At 26.3% G+C, this 19,624-nt stretch overlaps 1 protein-coding gene across 1 annotated transcript; it reads left to right on the top strand.

Moving 5' to 3' along the window:
- Nucleotides 1-16,239: 16,239 nt before the first annotated feature.
- Nucleotides 16,240-18,453, top strand: LOC127241104 (non-specific lipid-transfer protein Lac s 1-like). The gene is made up of 2 exons (XM_051260002.1): nucleotides 16,240-16,623; nucleotides 18,409-18,453. Exons 1-2 carry the CDS (start codon nucleotides 16,280-16,282, stop codon nucleotides 18,419-18,421), a joined length of 357 nt encoding a protein of 118 aa, XP_051115959.1. The 5' UTR covers nucleotides 16,240-16,279; the 3' UTR covers nucleotides 18,422-18,453.
- Nucleotides 18,454-19,624: the final 1,171 nt, after the last annotated feature.

Consider the following 19,624-nt stretch of genomic DNA (forward strand, 5'->3'; position numbering starts at 1 on the left):
TAATTATTTTCCCCCAAAATTTTCAACAAAAACTATATTTATGGGAGAAAGATGGGTATTATTAAAAGCATATTCTATACAATTTAAGGCATCTCCGACCAATGCTATTAATGGTGGTGAGTTGGTGGATTTAGTGTTGGTTGGAATTCCGCGTCATTTTTACTGTTGTGTAAAAAAATAGAGTTGCTCATTTTTTTATTATTTTTTTAAATTATTGTAAATTATAAATATAAAAACTGTTTAAAATCATATCCAATTGAATGTGACACATGACCAACAAATCATATCTTGATCAATTTTTTATTTCAATCATACATATATATATATATATATAATGGTGACAAATAGATCATATCTTGATCAATTTTCAATTTGAATTATAATATATATATATATGTATATAACATGGTGTGTTTGAATTTTGGTTTTATTGTTGAGGATAATAATGTTGTTCGATTGTAAATTAAATTATACTCCCTCCGTCCCAAATACTGTGCAACATTTGTGTTTAGCACGAAAATTTAGGTGGAGAGTATTAAGTACGATAATTTGAAATAATTTGGATATTAAGTGATGTGATTGAAGAGATAAATGATTATTTGGTTTTTTTTGTATTTGAGTGATGTGATGAGATAAAGTGAAGTGTATATTAATATATGTATAAAAATATTACTCCCTCCGTCCCAAACAATGTGCAACATTTGCTTTTGGCACGAGTTTTTAGGTGGGTAGTATTAAGTAGGATAATTTAGAAATTAGGTGATGTGATAGAGAGATAAATATATTTTTTATTTTTTTATTTGAATGATGCGATGGGATAAAGTGTGAGGTAGACATTAAGTATAATTAATTATTTCCTAGTTTGAAAATGTTGCAGGGTGTTTGGGACCTACCAAAAAAGAAATGTTGCGGGATGTTTAGGACGGATGGAGTATTAATTATTTCTAAATTTAGAAATGTTGCAGTGAGTTTGGGACAAACAAATAAAAGAAATGTTGCAGGGTGTTTGGGACGGATGGAGTAATATACTCTCTCCATCCCAATACAATAGTCTTGTTTACTATTTTTGTCCGTCTCAAAACAATAGTCTCATTTTCATAAATAACCATATCACCGTAAAACTATCCTTATTTTTTCATTATTATTACACAATTGTCACTATTTTTTATACTAATATACTCACAAGAGCAAAAAAGTTATTTATCCTTACTTTTTACCAACTATCCATATAATATCAATATTCCTTAAATTTCGTATTCAATCCAATAGGACTGTACTTTTGAAACGGAGAGAGTAATATTTTATTTATTTGTCAAATTTATTTTCATTTTCTTCTATCAATGTTAAATTTATTTTATTACCAATTTTAGTAAATTCAAAATACTAATTTTTAACTATTATCAAATATTTGTTTATAACAAACACTATTATCTTATTATTATACATTATTTATATTATTTCTCTTTATTCTCTTTAAAAATTAAGAAAATATTTTCAATTATTTTATATATTTTTAATATTCGTACCAATCCAAAATAGACTAAAATTGCTTAACGGAATTAGTATATATTTGATCAAAGATATCTATAAAGCATTTTTAAATATATTAAAAATTATATTTTAATAAAATATATTCAACGTAAAATGTTATTTTATAGTATATAAAAATTAATATAAATAAATAAGTATTATATATACATAATTAATAAGAATTAATTTATAAAAATTTTGGATTGTGTTTATTCTGTGAAATATTTTGAATTGATATATATATTTTTTGTGTGTGGAGATAATATAAAAATAATGAATGTCGGCATTTAGGGGAAATATGTGTGAGGTTTTCATTAAAAGAACACACTTTTGTTTTGTAAAATTGTTTGAAAGAATGTCTTTTTATATAAGGTATATAGAATTTTGTAGATAATATAAAAATAATAAATATATATAATATATTAATTTTTTGGGGATATATATACATATTTTACAAAAGAAATAAAATGTAAAAATATGTTTATTTATAAGGATAGAAAAGTTTCATTTTTCAAAAAAATGTTAGGGAAATAATTGAGACGAAAAAACTTTGGAGCATAATGTCAACTTAATACAACCATAGTTTTTTTTTATATCACACCTCATCCATCCCGACTTAAAGTATCTATTTACTTCTCTTTTTTTTTAATAGATTAATATAATATATTTTATTAGTTAGTAAAAATATGTACGATAATCTTAATATTTTTTTTCCTTACAAGTACAAAGAAACTAAATATTTTATAAAAGTTATAAGTATTTTGATATTTATATATGAACTACTTTTAATATAATAAAAAATTGATATTTTTTAATGAGACAGACGAAAATAGTAAAAATAATACATTGAATTGAACAGAGAGAATATATATTTTCATCATTCTCTCTATAGATATTTATTTGATTTTTGTAGAGTAAATATTACTCTCTTTGTCCCAAACGAAAGGAGCCATTTGAAATTTTGTAATAGATTAAGAAATAATAGTATTTTATTGGTTAACAAAAGTGTATAAGAGATTTTGACATTTTTTGTTCTTCGACTTTTTGTATAAAGTAATTGTATATGTAATGATATATTTATAATTTAAGTAAAAATTAAAGGGTATTCCACTATTAGTGCATTATTACTTTTTCTAAATTAGAAAATAGATACTTAAGGAGTGAGACAAATGAGAATGTTAAAAATATATTTTGAGTTGGGACGGAGGGAGTATATTTCAATAATAGCTGATGATACTTTTGATATGTAAAAAATATTTTGTCCTTCATATATAGATTAATATAATTATATAAACATAAATATTTATAAAGGGTTTGTTTTTTTTTTTCGAAAACTCCATGTTTCTACTATTTTGATTTTATATTTTTAAAAAAAATATATTTTTTTCTTTCACAAAATATTTTATCATATATTATTTTAATATCAAATTCAAATCAAATTTTTTTCAAACCCATCAAAAATAACATATAAAATATTTGTATGCGGTTGTAAAATTTAACATACTAAAACAAAACCTTTTACGTCTTTAGACGATAAAAAATAGCAAAATATTTTAGGTTCTATGTTGTATATTTGCGGCTTCCTTTTCTTCTATACAAACAAAATTATTCACAATATATAGTTTTTGGATTTTGCGAAATTTTTTTTTTTTTTTATGACATGAAAATTCACAACTTCTATACTCTGAGTGCATTCTGAATATATTTTTAGTCGAATCTAATAACTTACAAATTTATACAACAAAATAGTTTGCAAGCTATATCATTGTATAATAGTGGCTGTGATATTTTATAAGAAAAAATAATATATTTTAATTAATTATTTTTATTTTAATCGATAAGCAAACAAACCCTAAATTTGATCAATAAACCCAATGGAATAAAACATTTGAAAAAATAATTTTGTTAGTAGTGTCTCGACAAAATTTTAATATAACTTAAGTTCAGGTGATGGACGTATTTCAAAACTATAAAGTGTATTTTTCACTGAATTTTTATTACAATTTCTTCCTTTTTTTTTTTTGTGATCGTTCGGTATTTATTTAGATAACAAAAAGCATTAGATAGGTGGCGCGTCTCAATTATCCTAATTCATGCATAAATTACTCGTAAAAAGAGTTCGAATACGAGATATTTTATGCAATTATTTTTTAATCTATCCATTTTATTCTATCAAATTTGCTTCCCAACTATTTTGGTTATTACCTTCAAGAGTAATCTTCAAAATGCCTATTGATTGGATAGCATTGTCGAGATAATTCGGTTATATTTATTTTAGTATTTTCAAAATAGTAGGATTTTTTTATCGTTAATTATTAGAATAAAGTAATTTTGGGTAAACTGATCTTTTAGTCTCGTAACTGGACCCCTTATCATTTTAGTCCTGTAAGTGGAGCCTGTCGCAAACTAGTCTCATAAGTGAAAAATTTTCGCTGTTTTAGTCCTCCGGCGCCGGAGATGCCCGCGTGGCTCGCCGGAAGTGACGTGTCCGCCAGGTCTGACCTGGCGGACACGTGGATTTTTTTTTTAAAATTTTTTTTAAAACTTATTTTTAATTTATTTTAAATTTTATTTGTATTTTTTTTATTTTTTTATTTTGTCCAATTAAAAAAAATGAAAAAAAAATAAATAAATCCACGTGTCCACCAGGTGTCGCTGACCTGGCGGGACACCTGGCGGACACGTCACCTTCGGCGAACCACGCGGGTGTCTCCGGCACCGGAGGACTAAAACATCGAAAATTTTTCATTTATGGGACTAGTTTGCGACAGGCTCCACTTACATGACTAAAATAATAAAGGTGTCCAGTTACGGGATTAAAAAAACAGTTTACCCTCTTGAAAAATTGTGAAAATATTTTAGGTGAAGCAATATTTATTATTTTTTGAATATATATATTTTTAAGAAATATGAATAAAAACTTTTATTGAAAATGACAGGAGAGTATTTTTATATTGGACCTTTGATTGGAGTGGTTTAATAGTTATATTGATACTCTATAAATTATGTCATTTTTTTATTGTGTTAGAAATCGCATGTGTTTTATATTTATATCATATGCGATATTTTGGTGATTTTGATTGGATTCTACATAATTTATATGCGAATTGTTTATTTGCTGTGTGCAGAGGGCAAATATTAAATTCGGCATAATTGGCTGAAAAGATGAAATAAAATTAATTAAAGGCCCAAAAGCCCATCTACAAAATAACTAGGGCAAACATTAAATAAAAGGAGGGATCACACGTTTAAAAGGAGAGGACGGTTAGGGCAGAAACGCACAGGAACAAGAGACCGATAGATTCATAGATCGCGCAGGAGCAAATCGACAGAGAAGATTTCCCCCTCCCACTATGACTTCATCTTTCTCTTTTATTCTTTGTTATTTGATTATGAAGTAGATACTTTTATGGTTTGAGGGGTGATAATGTTTTGGTTCTTTTGTTTTGGAGATTTTTGATTTTTTATAAAAGTTCTTTTTTATTATCAATATTTGTCTAATTCTGATAATAGCGTTTGTGATTGTTAGATTGATTGAATATTTTGGTACCGATATTTAAATTAGTCTGATAATCTAAAGTCAATTCAAATAGGATATCCGTAATTGTATTCGCACTTGAATAGGTGATAATCGGGTTGAATAGTTCCTTCCCGGGGGTTAGACAATCAAATCTAATTTCTCCTCCTAGGTAGTAATTGTTTTGAATTGGGTTTTTTTAGATTACAATGCAGTTAGTCAATATTCTTATGGGCGCACCTAGGTTTATTTGCTTAATTAGGCGCAGTTAAAGGTCGTACCTTAATTACCTACACTGTAAAGAAAAATTGGTTGTCAGAGCTTGTTGATAACTATAACCAATTTATTGATACTTTAATAAGAATTAATTTTATTGAATTAATGATAAAACACAAGTGCCATAACTGCATCATCCCTTGAGCAAGCATCGCCTTGATAATCAGTTCCCTTTAATTTAATTGCTTTGTTATTTTATTTTAATTAGATAATAAAAGAAAAATCCCTCTTTATTTACTGCATTAGAACACGAAAGAGTGAATCACACAATCCCTGTGGAGACGATCCCTTCCCCTATATTACATTAATTCCCCTATATTACATTAAACTGTGATCACGGAGTAGGTGAAATATTTAATTGACCGCGCGACGGGTCATTGTTGTATGCTGAATTTTGTCATTTTTATTTATAATTTTATTATCTATATTTTAGTAACTAATAATCAATTTATCACCGTTTTATTCTACTTAAGCCATTACTTTTTTACTAAATTTTTAATATTTTTTCCAAAATAACCTTTTTTTTTTTTTTACTTACCATACTCTAACATTAAATATTATTCCCTCTGTCCCGGGTATTTTGTCCGCTTTATTGTAGACACGAGAATTTAAGAGGGGTATAATTAGTAAATAATTAAAAACGTATTAGTAAAAATAATTATCATATAATAAAAATAATTATAAATTAAACTTAAGATAGCTTATTAGTATAATTAAAATTTTAAAAAAATATAAATTAAATTTTTTAAAATAAAATTAAAATGTATAATTCTTTTCCAAAAAAAGAAAAGTGATAAAATAAGTGGGATTGACGGAAGTGCAAAAATGGACATGAGAAATGGAAGGGATGGAGTATTATTTTTCAATTTATATGTCCATACAAACTTACATAATTTGTCAGACGAAATGAGCATAATATTCTATAAAAAATAAATAATATATTTTTATTAAAAATCGTATAATTTAATAGTAGTGAATTAGGTTTGAAATATAAACCAAATTAACAAACCTTCGTCTATAGATTTTAATCATTTCATGGTCGTTAGGAAAAAAAAATAAAAGGGCGTTTTTTTTTAATTATTTTTTCGGAAAAAAATTATTTTTGTTTTAATATAATTAAAATTTATCAATTTTGGTTTCAATATAAAAATCTTATTAATTTTGGTCTCAATATAACCAAAGCTTATCATTTTTTGTCTCAATATAAAATTTTAATCAATTTTACTCATAATATGACCAAAACTCATCATCTTTTGTCCCAATATAATCAAACTTTATCTTTTTTGGTCCCGTCAACAAACCGACGAAAAATGCTGACGTGAAAAAAAATCAAACCTTATATTTATATTTGAAGAACTTGCACAATCTTGCAGTATTTTCCGTCGGTTTGTCGACGGTTGGACAAAAAAAGATAAGGTTTGATTATAGTGAGACCAAAAATGATGAATTTTGGTTATATTGGGACTAAAATTGATAAAAAAATTATATTGAGACAAAAAATGATGAGTTTTGGTTATATTGGGACAAAAAATGATGAGTTTTGATTATATTGGGACCAAAATTGATAAATTTTTATATTTGCACCAAAATTGATGAATTTTGATTATATTTGGACCAAAATAATTTTTTTCCCTATTTTTTATTTTTTACTATTTATTATTTTCATTTTTTAAAATTTTATTACATTCAATATTTAGTTTTATACAAACTATGAATCAAATATTTATTAACACCTAAAATTTTGAAATTAAATTATAATATTAATATATATATTAATAATAGTCTCGGTCAATGCAAGTGAGTGGTTGGGGTAGTTCAAGTTCACTCAAGAAAGAAATTGTCAATTATTGGATCATGATTCGTCTAAAAGAAAAATTATTATTATTATTTTTATATAAAAAGCATGAGGCTCTCTTGATATTTTTAAGTGAAATTATTCTCATATACTAATATTGAAAGAATACAATATATTCAAATTAATACAATATATATAATATATATTTTTACTAATTCATAAAATATTAACAATTATATATAAAATATTACTCCCTATAGATACCGTGTCTGCTACACTGTAAACACGGTATTTTAGGATGGGTACAATTAGTAGATAATTAAGAATTTATTAGTGAAAATAATTATTTTATAATATAAATAATTATAAATTAAGATTAAGATAACTAATTAGTTTAATTAAAATTAAAAAATAATAAAATTTAAAAATTTAAAATGAGATTAAAGTGTGTAATCATTTTCCAAAAAAGGAAAGTGACATGGTATATGGGACGAACAAAAATGGCAACATGGACATGGTATCTGGGACGGAGTATATAGTACTAACATAATAGAAATACTAGGGAACAAATTATTTTCCACTTAAAAACATCAAACAAAACATTTTCTTCAAAATATTACCAAATATTTAAAAAGATTTTCATGATAATGATTTGATTTTTGAATATACAGTTGTTTGCTTTTTGTGAAAAAAATATATTTTCTCCAAAAAAATACTTTCCTCTGGTTTTAAGAGTTCTATTTACTTTTTGTATGTTGATATTTAAATATTAATTATTAAATTAAAATTTAGTACAAATTAAAAAATAAATAAATACAAAACTATTTTCATTAGTGTTTTATATAATATTGATAGAAAGACACTTGTATAAAAAAATTATACAAATATAAGTATATTATTAACGTTGAATACAATGCCAGCAAAATATAAATGTGACTCTTAGAGATTGAATAGAAAGGATATATTTATTATATTTATATTATTTATACAATTATTTATATTTTACATAAATATATCCCAAACAATTTCACAAAATTTATATTGTTTGATTTGTTATTAATTCTATATATCAATTCCAATTGATTGTTTATCTATTGGTAATTATATATCAATTATTAATTTATTGCATAATTATTAAAATCACCACAATCAATGGTGATTTCATCTCATATGAAAAAAAATAATAATAATAAATATATATATCTATTCTCATTGACTTTTAATATTATATCATATAAATACGAGTTTGTACGGGTCTGCCACTTGAAAAGTCTATCTTGCCCCTCATTTCAAAAATGACAATTTAGCCTTTAACCTACCTTTGTACTGGCTTGAAAAGACGAGATTGTACGGCTCTGCCACTTGAAAAGTCTATCCAGCCCCTCATTTCGAAAATGACAATTTAGCCATTAATCTACCTTTGTACTGGCTTGAAAAGACGTTTTGGAACCGTCGCCAGCAACCACCGTCAACCGCCCAAGACGAAACGTTTTGAAACATCGTCTGCTCGGTTACATCAACCGCCTCGCCAAACGCCTCCACCAGTTCCAGAACTCAAATAGCCCAACCGACCAATCCAAAGACCAATCGCTATACCAAAAGACTTCTTGGCCGCACCAACCAAGCGACCTGTCTATCCGCCTGCGGACCAGCTGACTTGCCTATCCGACCGCAGACCAGCCGACCTACTTTATCTGACCGCAGACCATCAGACCTGTCTGTCCGACCTGTTGACCATCAGACATGTCTGTCCGACCGCTAACTATCCGACCGAGGACCAACCGACCATACCAACCGACCAACCGAGGACCTTCCGACCTGCCAATCCGACCGCTAACCAACCGACCTGATCATCCGACCGAGGACCAACCGACCAGACCCACCGACCGAGGATCTTCCGACCTGCCTATCTGACTGCTAACCAACGCACCTGACCATCCGACCGAGGACCAACCGACCTGAGCGCAATTTTTTTTTCCTTTTCCACCCGATTTCGTGTCTATCTTCCTTTAAGATCCTGCTATCCTTATTATTATTCTTATTATTATTATTATTATTATTATTATTATTATTATTATTATTATTTATTTTTTTTTTGCTTAACAATTATCAAAGTTGAAATATCCTTGTTATTTTTGACATTTCAAAACTCATAAAGAGATGCAGGGTCACCCTTCTTATCTCAAACATTTCATCTACATTCTCCTCTGTTTTATTTTTTATTGTTGTTGATGCAATTTTTCAACAATAAAAAGTAAAATCTGAAAATAAAGTGTTGATGTATTTTTTCAACAGACAAAAAGTAAAATTCAAAGATATGGAAAATATCCTTAAATTTGATTAATTAGCGCCTGAGATTAGGAATCTCTAATTCCTCCTTTATTGACACGTGCCTTGCACCGTCTCGCCAAACGCTTCCACCAGTTCCCAAACTCAACTTGCCCGACCGACCATTCCATAGACCAATTGCTAGACCAGCCGACCTACTTTATCCGACCTGCTGACCATCAGACCTGCAGACTTCCCGACCTAAGGACTTCCCGACCTGATCACTTTTCGCCTTGACGACCTCCCGACCTGAGGACTTCCCGACCTAAGACTTCCCGACCTGACCACTTTCCGTCTTGAGGACCTCCCGACCTGAGGACTTCCCGTCCTGACCACTTTCTGTCTTGAGGACCTCCCGACCTGAGGACTTCCCGACCTGACCACTTTCCGTCTTGAGGAACTTCCGACCTGAGGACGTCCCGACCTGACCACTTTCCGTCTTGAGGACCTCCCGACCTGAGCGCAAATTTTTCTACTTTTCTGCCCGACTTCGGGTCCTACCTTCGTTCAAGACCCTGCTACCATTATTTTTATTATTATTATTATTTTTGTACGTAACACCTTAAATTTGATTTTTTAGCGTCTGAGGTTAGGAATCTCTAAACACTGTACGGTACATAAAAGGAAATTGATTGGAAAATTAAAATGCTGAAAATTTAAAGTGGTGATCCCCAAATCTGACTTTGCTTTGTTGAAGTTGATTGAAGATGCTTGAAAATAAAAAATCTAAATCCTTAAATATTACTTGAAAAGACGTTTTGGAACCGTCGCCAGCAACCGCCGTCAACCGCCCAAGACGAAACATTTTGAAACGTCGTCTGGTCGGTTACATCAACCGCCTCGCCAAACGCCTCCACCAGTTCCAGAACTCAAATAGCCCAATCGACCAATCCAGAGACCAATCGCTAGACCAAAAGACTCCTTGGCCGCACCCACCAAGCAACCTGTCCATCCACCTGCGGACCAGCTGACTTGCCTATTCGACCGCAGACCAGCCGACCTACTTTATCCGACCGCAGACCATCAGACCTGTCTGTCCGATATGGTGACCATCAGACCTGTCTGTCTGACCGCTAACCATCCGACCGAGGACCAACCGACCAGACCAACCGACCGAGGACCTTCCGACCTGCCCATCCGTTCGCTAACCAACCGACCTGATCATCCGGCCGAGGACCAACCGACCAGACCAACCGACCGAGGACCTTCCGATCTGCCTATCCGACCGCTAACCAACTGACCAGACCAACCGACCAAACCAAACGACCTGACCCACCGACCTGAGCACAAATAATTCGATTACATTTTTGTTTTACAGTTTATATTTCAAATAAATAATGTTTCACTACATTACATTATAGAATAGTCGCGCGGTATACCGCGCAAGAGCGTGTTCTAGTATATATATATACATGCAATTGTTCCGTGTGTTTGGTACAGATAATTGGTGGCAGAAAAATGGAAATGTTTCTATTTTTCCTGTTTGTTTGAGTCAGAGAAATGAAAGTTAAGAGATAAATTTTTTCTATTTTTCTATTTTCATTTCTATCATATATTCAGAGAAATGGAGAAAAATGATTTCTACTATATATATTTTTATTTTTTTTATTCTTTTTTGTAATATTTAATTTTTATAATTATTTATATTATATTATTTCAGTTTTACAAAAATTATTTTTAATTTATCATTAAGTATTTAATTTTTTACAAAAATTTATACTAAAATATGATCTTACAAAACTTCGTATATAATTTATAATTTTTTGTTTTAAAACAAAAGTCACCATAAATATTTTTTCATGATTCTCACTTGCTAAAACTCTCTTTTGTTAGATTAATCATTTATTCTTGTCCGATCCATTCATTTTTTTTTTTACATTTTTCAACTGAATTCTCTATTGTACCAAACAAGAGAATTAATTTCCATTCTCTCCTCAATTTCTTTTCTCTCAAATTCTATTCTCTACTCTCGTTTCTCTGCAAACGCCCCACAAATGTAACACATCCAAATGTTTCAAAATATTATTGTGTTTGTTTGGGATTTTTTTAGGAGATTTATTCTATTAATGAAATTTTGCTCCCAAAGGATATTTTAAAAATATATTACTAAAATATATTACCTCCGTCCCACTTATTACGTCCATTTTTATATTTCCATCGTCCCATTAATTTTGTCACATTCTCTTTTTAGAAAAAAATTACTATATGTTTTAATCTTATTTTAAATTATTTAATTTATAATTTATTTAATTTTAATTAAATTAATTAATTATCTTAATTTATAATTATTTTTATTATATAATAATTATTTTTACTAATATATTTTTAATTATTTACTAATTATACCACTGCTAAATTCATGTATCTATAGTAAAACGGACGTGATAGCCGGGACGGGGGAGTATTATTATTATTTTTTTATATAAAAAATTATGTTTAATGCATTATTAAAATCAAAATTTAAAAATAATGACCAAGTAAATTTATGATGATTTCAATTATTCTCAAACAACGTTAATAATCATTTCGATCGAGAAATTCAATGAAAGCATGTGAATGTGTTTTCTTTGAGGTTTGGATTGAGGTTATTTTTTATTTAAATAATACTATCTTCGTCCGGTTCTAAGGATTACATTTAATTTTTGCGTGTTGATCTCTGAATATTAATTATTATATCAAAACGCAGGTAAATGTAACCATTAGAGGCGGACGGAAAAAATATTTAATATGATATTTTTGTAAAATAAAAAATTATATTTTGTTCGAAGAATATAAGTCTAAATAATAGAAAATCTGAATAGAAACCATCAAGAAATACAATTACGTCTCAATAAATTTCTAATGTAATTAAGGCTCGGGCGACGAATCTATTTCAAAACTATAAAGATATCCGTTATAAATAAATACTCCCTCCGTCCCACCACAATTGACACTATTTCTATTTTTATCTGTCTCGTAACAATTGACACATTTCTATTTTTGGTAAAAATTATTAAATCAAAACATATTTAACAAATATAAATCAATTTAATTAACTGCATACATACAACATCATAAATGAGGTAGAACCCACTCAAAACTCTTTTATTTATATCTCTCTCCAAAAAAATAAATATTTTTATCTATATTTAAAACTACACATCTTTTATAAAATTGATTTATGTTAATTATAAATAAACAGAAATATTTTTTTATTTACTTATATTATAGAAAAGTTTATTCTCTACAAAATGATATCCATATTGCATATATTTTTTAATTTCTATATAATTTTTAAATTTTTAAATATATATTTTAATTTTTTTAATCATATATATTAAATTTACTTTAAAAATATAAATATTATTAATTATACAAAAAAATAATATAATAATATTATAATTAATTATTATTATTAACTAATTAAATATATTCACCTTATATACCGTGTCTCTAATTCAATTGTGGTGGGACTAAAGGAGTATTTCATTACAATTTCTTACATGTTTGTTGATCTTTCATTGCTTATTTAGATGACAAGGAGCTTTAAATACCCGACGTCTTACTTATCCTAATTTGTATATAAATAGCTCGCAAAAAAAAAAAAGAGTTCGAATACGAAAGGTTATTATCATTTTTAATTTTTTTTTCATTTTTTTTTTCTATCAAATTTAGTATAACTGTTTTGGTCATTTCATGGTCATTGTATGGAAAATTTGTAATGTGTTCTTTTTGTATTTTATTTTATATTGTTATTTATTACTTTTAAAATAATTAAATTCAATATTTGTTTTCATAAAAGAAAATAATATATTAAATAACTATATATATATATATATATAAAGAAAATATCCAAATCACTCAATAAAGGTGAGTGGGTGAGACAGTTTATATTCCCTCCGTTCTTCAAATATAGGGGTTGTATTCAATTGAAATTTTAATAATTTTTTTTTTTAAAAAAAATATTGATGGATTTAGAAAATTCACAGAGTATACGCTAGTTTGATGAATTTTAGTAATTTATTTATATTTGAATTCTTTATGAATTTATATGAATTTCGTAGGATTGTAAAATAATTTTTTTATGAATATATATTAATTATATAAATTTATATCCGGCACAAATTTTATAAATATAATATATAAGTATTAATAAAATAAAATTTAATATTAATAAATAATATATAATTATTAATAATGTAGAAATATTGTAACATCGGTAACACCACTATATTGTAAATTATTAATTTTAAAATTTTAGTATTATATTATCATTCAATATATCAAAATAATTTTACATTTCTTTATTAGTTATTATTATTATTATTTATATAATTTTTTTATATAAAAAATGAATACCTATATAAATCAAATAAAAAATATAATTTACGATTTTTGAAAAAATGTTAAAATAAAATACAAATTAACGGTTCAAAAAAAATATATTTTAATATCTATTTCACCGTCATTGGAATGATAATATAATGTATTTGATAATTGAAAAAGGAGAATGACACCGAAATGACAGTATATTATATTCGATAATTGAAAAGAAAAGACGAGAGCAATACATATTCATTATGATAATAATATTTTTTAAAATTATATTTATAATATAAAAATATATTTTAAAAAAATTCATAATAATTTGCTAATATATTTTAATTTTAAATTATTATTTTTATTACAAATTATAATAATATTAATAAATATTATCATATTATTTATCACAAGAACAACAATAAGAAAAACAACAACAACACCAATAATAATAATAATAATTTAAAGAATCCACCAAAATCTCTACTGATGATTCTATTATATACAAAATTTTCACAAATTTTCATTAAAATCTGTAGACTTTGAAAATTTATGGATTATTGAATATCTCAAAATTTTAAAAAGAACTTTGAAAGTCAATACCTCAATATTTTAAAATACTTTAAAAAATTTCGATTGAATACCTCCAAATTTTTTGATTGAATACATTCAAATTTTGAAAGTCCAACAAAATCATACAGAGTCTAGATTGAATACACCCCCTTAGTTTCACTTTTCTTTTTAGTCTATCTGATTATTAGTTTTGACAAAATAAAAAAATTTATATTTAATTATTATCTTTCCTTCAATATTTATTTACACCAAAATCACTATCTTTATTACATTCTCTCCTCATTTTTTTTAATTATAACTAAATTTTTAAAAATATCATCAACTATATTTTTACTTTTATCACTCTTTTAATAAAATATCTATTTTTCTCAATTTTCGTACCGGACATAAACGCTCTAATTGGGATGGAGGAAGTAACAATTTATTTATTTATTTTTGAAAAATTAGTGATTAAAATATTTATCTTTGATTTAAATAATTATGTCAAAATTTATGTACTTTTTATTTTGATATTTTAAAATAAAATTATTATTAAATATATTTTGTATAAAAGTAATAATATTTTTAAAAAATTAAAATTAAAGATATAAAAGTATGAAATTTTGATTTTTTTTTTAAATGGTAAAAATCTAAAAGAAGTAGGTATTTTATGTAATTTCTAAATATTATTAATAAATAATACTGCTTCCATTTACTATCCATATATCCTATTTGTCATTTTGATGGTTTCAAAATCAATTTTTCCTTTTTATTTTTAATAATAATTGTACTTTCAATTTAAATAGAAAAAGTAATACACTTTACATACTATTATAATACTCCATCCGTCGTTCAAATCTATGTTCATTTTTTTTGTCATTGAAAAATATTTTCGTTTCTTTTTTAAATAAAAAATTATTACATTTTTGTAATTTTTTTTTACTATAAAAAGAAAAAATAACTATTATTACTCACTTTTATTAAAATTCGTGTCCGATCAAATTAGCACACGTTTGGACGACGGATGAAGTAAAATATTATCAAAAACCAAATGCCTTTAGGATATTTTATATTGTGCTATTTATTTATAAAACTACCTATATTTTAAAATCTACAAAAAGCAAATAAATAAATAAATAAAAGTGGACCAAAGGAGTATCCAAAGTTCTAAAATTGTATATGTAATTAAATAATTTCAAAATATCAAGATATATCACTAAATGCTTAAAATATTTCATAAAAGGTTTTATTTCCTTTCGTTTTCTTTGTATATATATACATATATATATATTTTTACTATGCAATGTACAATTTCTTTATAAGAATACATTAGTTTATTTTATAAAATATTATGTAAAATTATTATTTAAATTAAAATTAAAAACTAAACAAAACGTTTCAAAATGTCGCCCAAAAACAAAAAAACACTTTAACAATATTTTTTATGTAAAACATTTTAAAATAAAACATTTCAAAACACAATCAATTGAACAAAATAAAGAAATATTTTCTAAAAGAAAAAAAAATAGTTTTCAATTATATACAAAGCTTAAACTCAAAATCGTTTACTTAAGGACGAGAATTCTTTTACATCGTCATCAACTTATATAAATATAATTTCTCATAATAAATAAAATATATTTTGTGGCAAATGTTTAATTAGGACTAAAATATTCCAAAAATAGTATTAATCGTATTCGCTTTGACATACTAAGATAATTGAACACAACACGCAAAAACATTATGTATATTAACAACCTAATCGAAAAAAAATCGACAAGTTGATGTCATTCTCTTGTTACAAAAAAGTAAAATTATGAAGAGGAAATTTCAACTATTATATAATTGTTAAAATTTAATAAATTCAAATTTTCGATGTAATTCCTTCTATAAATATAAGTGAAAATTGCGCACATTTTCATTTACTCTGAACTGCAACTCAAAGTACCCTTGTTTATAAGTACACAAATTAATATTTTTCCATGGAAAATTCAACGGCTTCTAAACTTGCTTGCTTGGCAATAATGTTTTTTGTAATAACTTTTACAAAGGTCGAAGCAACTGTTAAATGTAGTGCTGTCTTGGCCGATCTTAGCTCATGTTACAATTATGTCCTAAATGGAGGACAAGTGCCGCTACCTTGTTGTTCCGGAACTCAATCACTCAACGAAGCCGCCAACGATACACCAAATGCACAAGATGTTTGTAAGTGTATCAAAATCATTGTTCCGAAGATTGGGGCCAAATCGGATTTTGTTAACAACATCCCAAAAATATGCAACGTTAATATCCCCTACACATACTCAGACGCGCTCGATTGTTCAAAGTAAGATATATATATATATATATATATATAATGCACGCTATTGTTTATATACGAATGTAAATTGTTATGACTCAATCTATATGTGCGCATTTAGGTATGGTTTAAAAGTATTTTTGAAGGTTTTTAGAAGATGAGAAATATATAATTAGTAAAATACTCTCTCTGTCCGGTTAGAAAGTATACATATTTTTATTTTGGGACGTCTAATTACAAAGTAAACATTTCATTAAATACCTTACTTTTTTCCACAAATACCTTTACTTTACATCACATCATTACTTTTACACCAAAAAATTATGGCAAAAATATCATTACACTATTTTTAACTACCCACTGTGAGTGTGTTTGTTTGGGGGTTTGGATTTTGAGTTGGAATTTGAATAGTAAAAATTTTGAATTTGAATAGTTGTATGATGTAATATAAATAGGTGTTGATGTGATGTTTTGAATGTAAAATTGATTTTTAGGATAATATAAAAAATGAAAAATAGATATTTGATTTGATATTTTTGGGAGAAAATTTTTTGATGAATAGTAAGATTTTAGTAAAATTCTTCAAACGAACAAACCCTATAATTAAAATACTACTCCCTCCGTCCCACATACCATGTCCACGTTGCTTTTCCGTTCGTCCCACATTTCATGTCACTTTCCTTTTTTGGAAAATGATTACACATTTTAATATCATTTTAAACTTTTTAATTTACTTTTTTTTATTTGAATTAAACTAATTAGTTATCTTAATCTTAATTTATAATTATTTATATTATAGAATAATTATTTTTACTAATACATTCTTAATTATCTACTAATTACACCCCTCCTAAAATACTGTGTCTACAGTATAACAGACACGGTATGTGAGACGGAGGGAGTATTATTTCTTAAACATCGCGTCAAAAATAAATGTTTACTTTGTATGTGATGGACGGAGTATAATTTTTTAATACAATATAAATAAAGTTACATGTAATGTCTTGTATATAAAGTTATTTTTTTTTAATTTAATAATTTTAAGAAAAATCCAATGGTTGATCTTATATATTATAGAGAGATAAATGTTGAGTTAATAGTATTAAAATATGTTCAAAAATATATCTAAACAGAGTCTATGTTATGGTCATTTACGACCACTCAAAGCATATATTTATATACATAATTTTGAAAAAAATTGACACTATTTATTAATATTACTTTTTAAAAAAATAAACTATATATATCAAAGTAGATATTTATTTTTCTTCATAAAATACCGGACATGGATTAGCTGTTGATCTGGTCAATTCAGAATTACGTTGAATTTGATCAGATCAACCTATGTGGTACTACGTGTAAATATATATTGGTTATGTGTATGACATATGCTAATCCGGTCAACACCTTGTTGACTTAGCCGGATCAGCATAGGATCCGCATCCTAAAATATCACATTAAGGGTGTGTGTGTTTGGGAGATTGGATTAGATTTCCACTATTCATCCTATTTTTTATCCCCAAAAACATCAAATCAAACACCTATTTTTTTTTTTTTTATATTATACTAAAAATCAATTTTACATTCAAAATATCACATCAATATTTATTTATATCACATCATATAACTATTCAAATTCAAAAAAATTTATTATTCAAATCTCAACTCAAAATCCAAACCCCCAAACAAACACACCCTTAATATATAATTTTTTTTTTTACTATTTTAAAACATTTTAAAATTTCAAAACTCAAAAAATCTTTGTCTAAATAATTTATTGTCGAATATGAAATCTTATGTTTTTCATTGCAGGGTGGAGCGTTAAATCAACGAACTTCGACAGATATATATATATATATATATATATATATATTAAAAAGTGCAAATAAGGCATCGATCCTCGGCCACATTACTATATATGTCCTAGAGTGGTTATTTACTTGAGTGTTTACTTGTAAACTTGTGCTTCATATTTTCAAATTTTCAAAATTTAAGGATGGTACTAAATAAAAATAATATAGGATGTGTTACATATATATTCTTGTCTTTATTTTGTTTCCCAATACCAAAATCAAAATAAAATAATGTATAGTTCCCACAAAGCCATTTCTCCCAAAAAGTCAAATGTTAACAAATTCTCCCTCCGTTTCGGATATTTTGTCCGTTTTACCGTAGACACGAGAATTTATGAAATGTATAATTAGTAAATAATTAAATATATATGAGTGAAAATAATTATCATATAATAAAAATAATTATAAATTAAGATTAATATAACTGAGTAGTATAATAAAAATAGAATTAACAATACGTATTAATACTTTATACCAACATGTATTGTATATTATATTTTTATATGCTATCTATAATTTGTGTGATTAGAGGATGGTGCTAATGTTCAATCATGGCATTGATTGAAGCAAAAAAAAATAATAAATAACACATACTTCCTCCGTCCTATTGAAATATTGTCATTTTCTATTTTTTTTAGTTATAAAACAAAGTTACTATTTCTTAATTTAACAATTGTACCATTTACTTAACATAATAAACATCATTCCAACTTACAATATTGCACAATACTAACAGAGATATTTTTGTCATTTTTACTATATTCAAATATAATATTAATATTAAAAAATTTACGTGCAAAAAGTAAACGTCAAGTCTCCAATAGAGTACTATCATTTATAAAATGCCACGTGTATAATTAGGATTATTAAAAAATCTAATATGCTTAAATGACTAAAATAATGAATAGCATTTATAAAAAATTAATAGGAATGCATAACCCTCATATATGTAGTCAAATTATGACTCCATAATGGGCTATGATATTGTACTTTCTCTACCATAAGTCATAAGACTTTTGCTATAATTTGAAATTTTCCAAAAACTTATGTAACTTTTATTTCTACACCTCTTTTTCACATTTTATTATTCTAAAGACAATTTGTAAAAATATTTTAAACTAGCAAAAAAAAAAAAAAAACACTATAAAAATTATACTTTCTCCAAATCACTTGTC

This window comes from Andrographis paniculata, unplaced genomic scaffold, assembly GCF_009805555.1.
Source record: "Andrographis paniculata isolate CXL003 unplaced genomic scaffold, ASM980555v1 Contig80END, whole genome shotgun sequence".
Lineage (NCBI taxonomy): Eukaryota > Viridiplantae > Streptophyta > Magnoliopsida > Lamiales > Acanthaceae > Andrographis > Andrographis paniculata.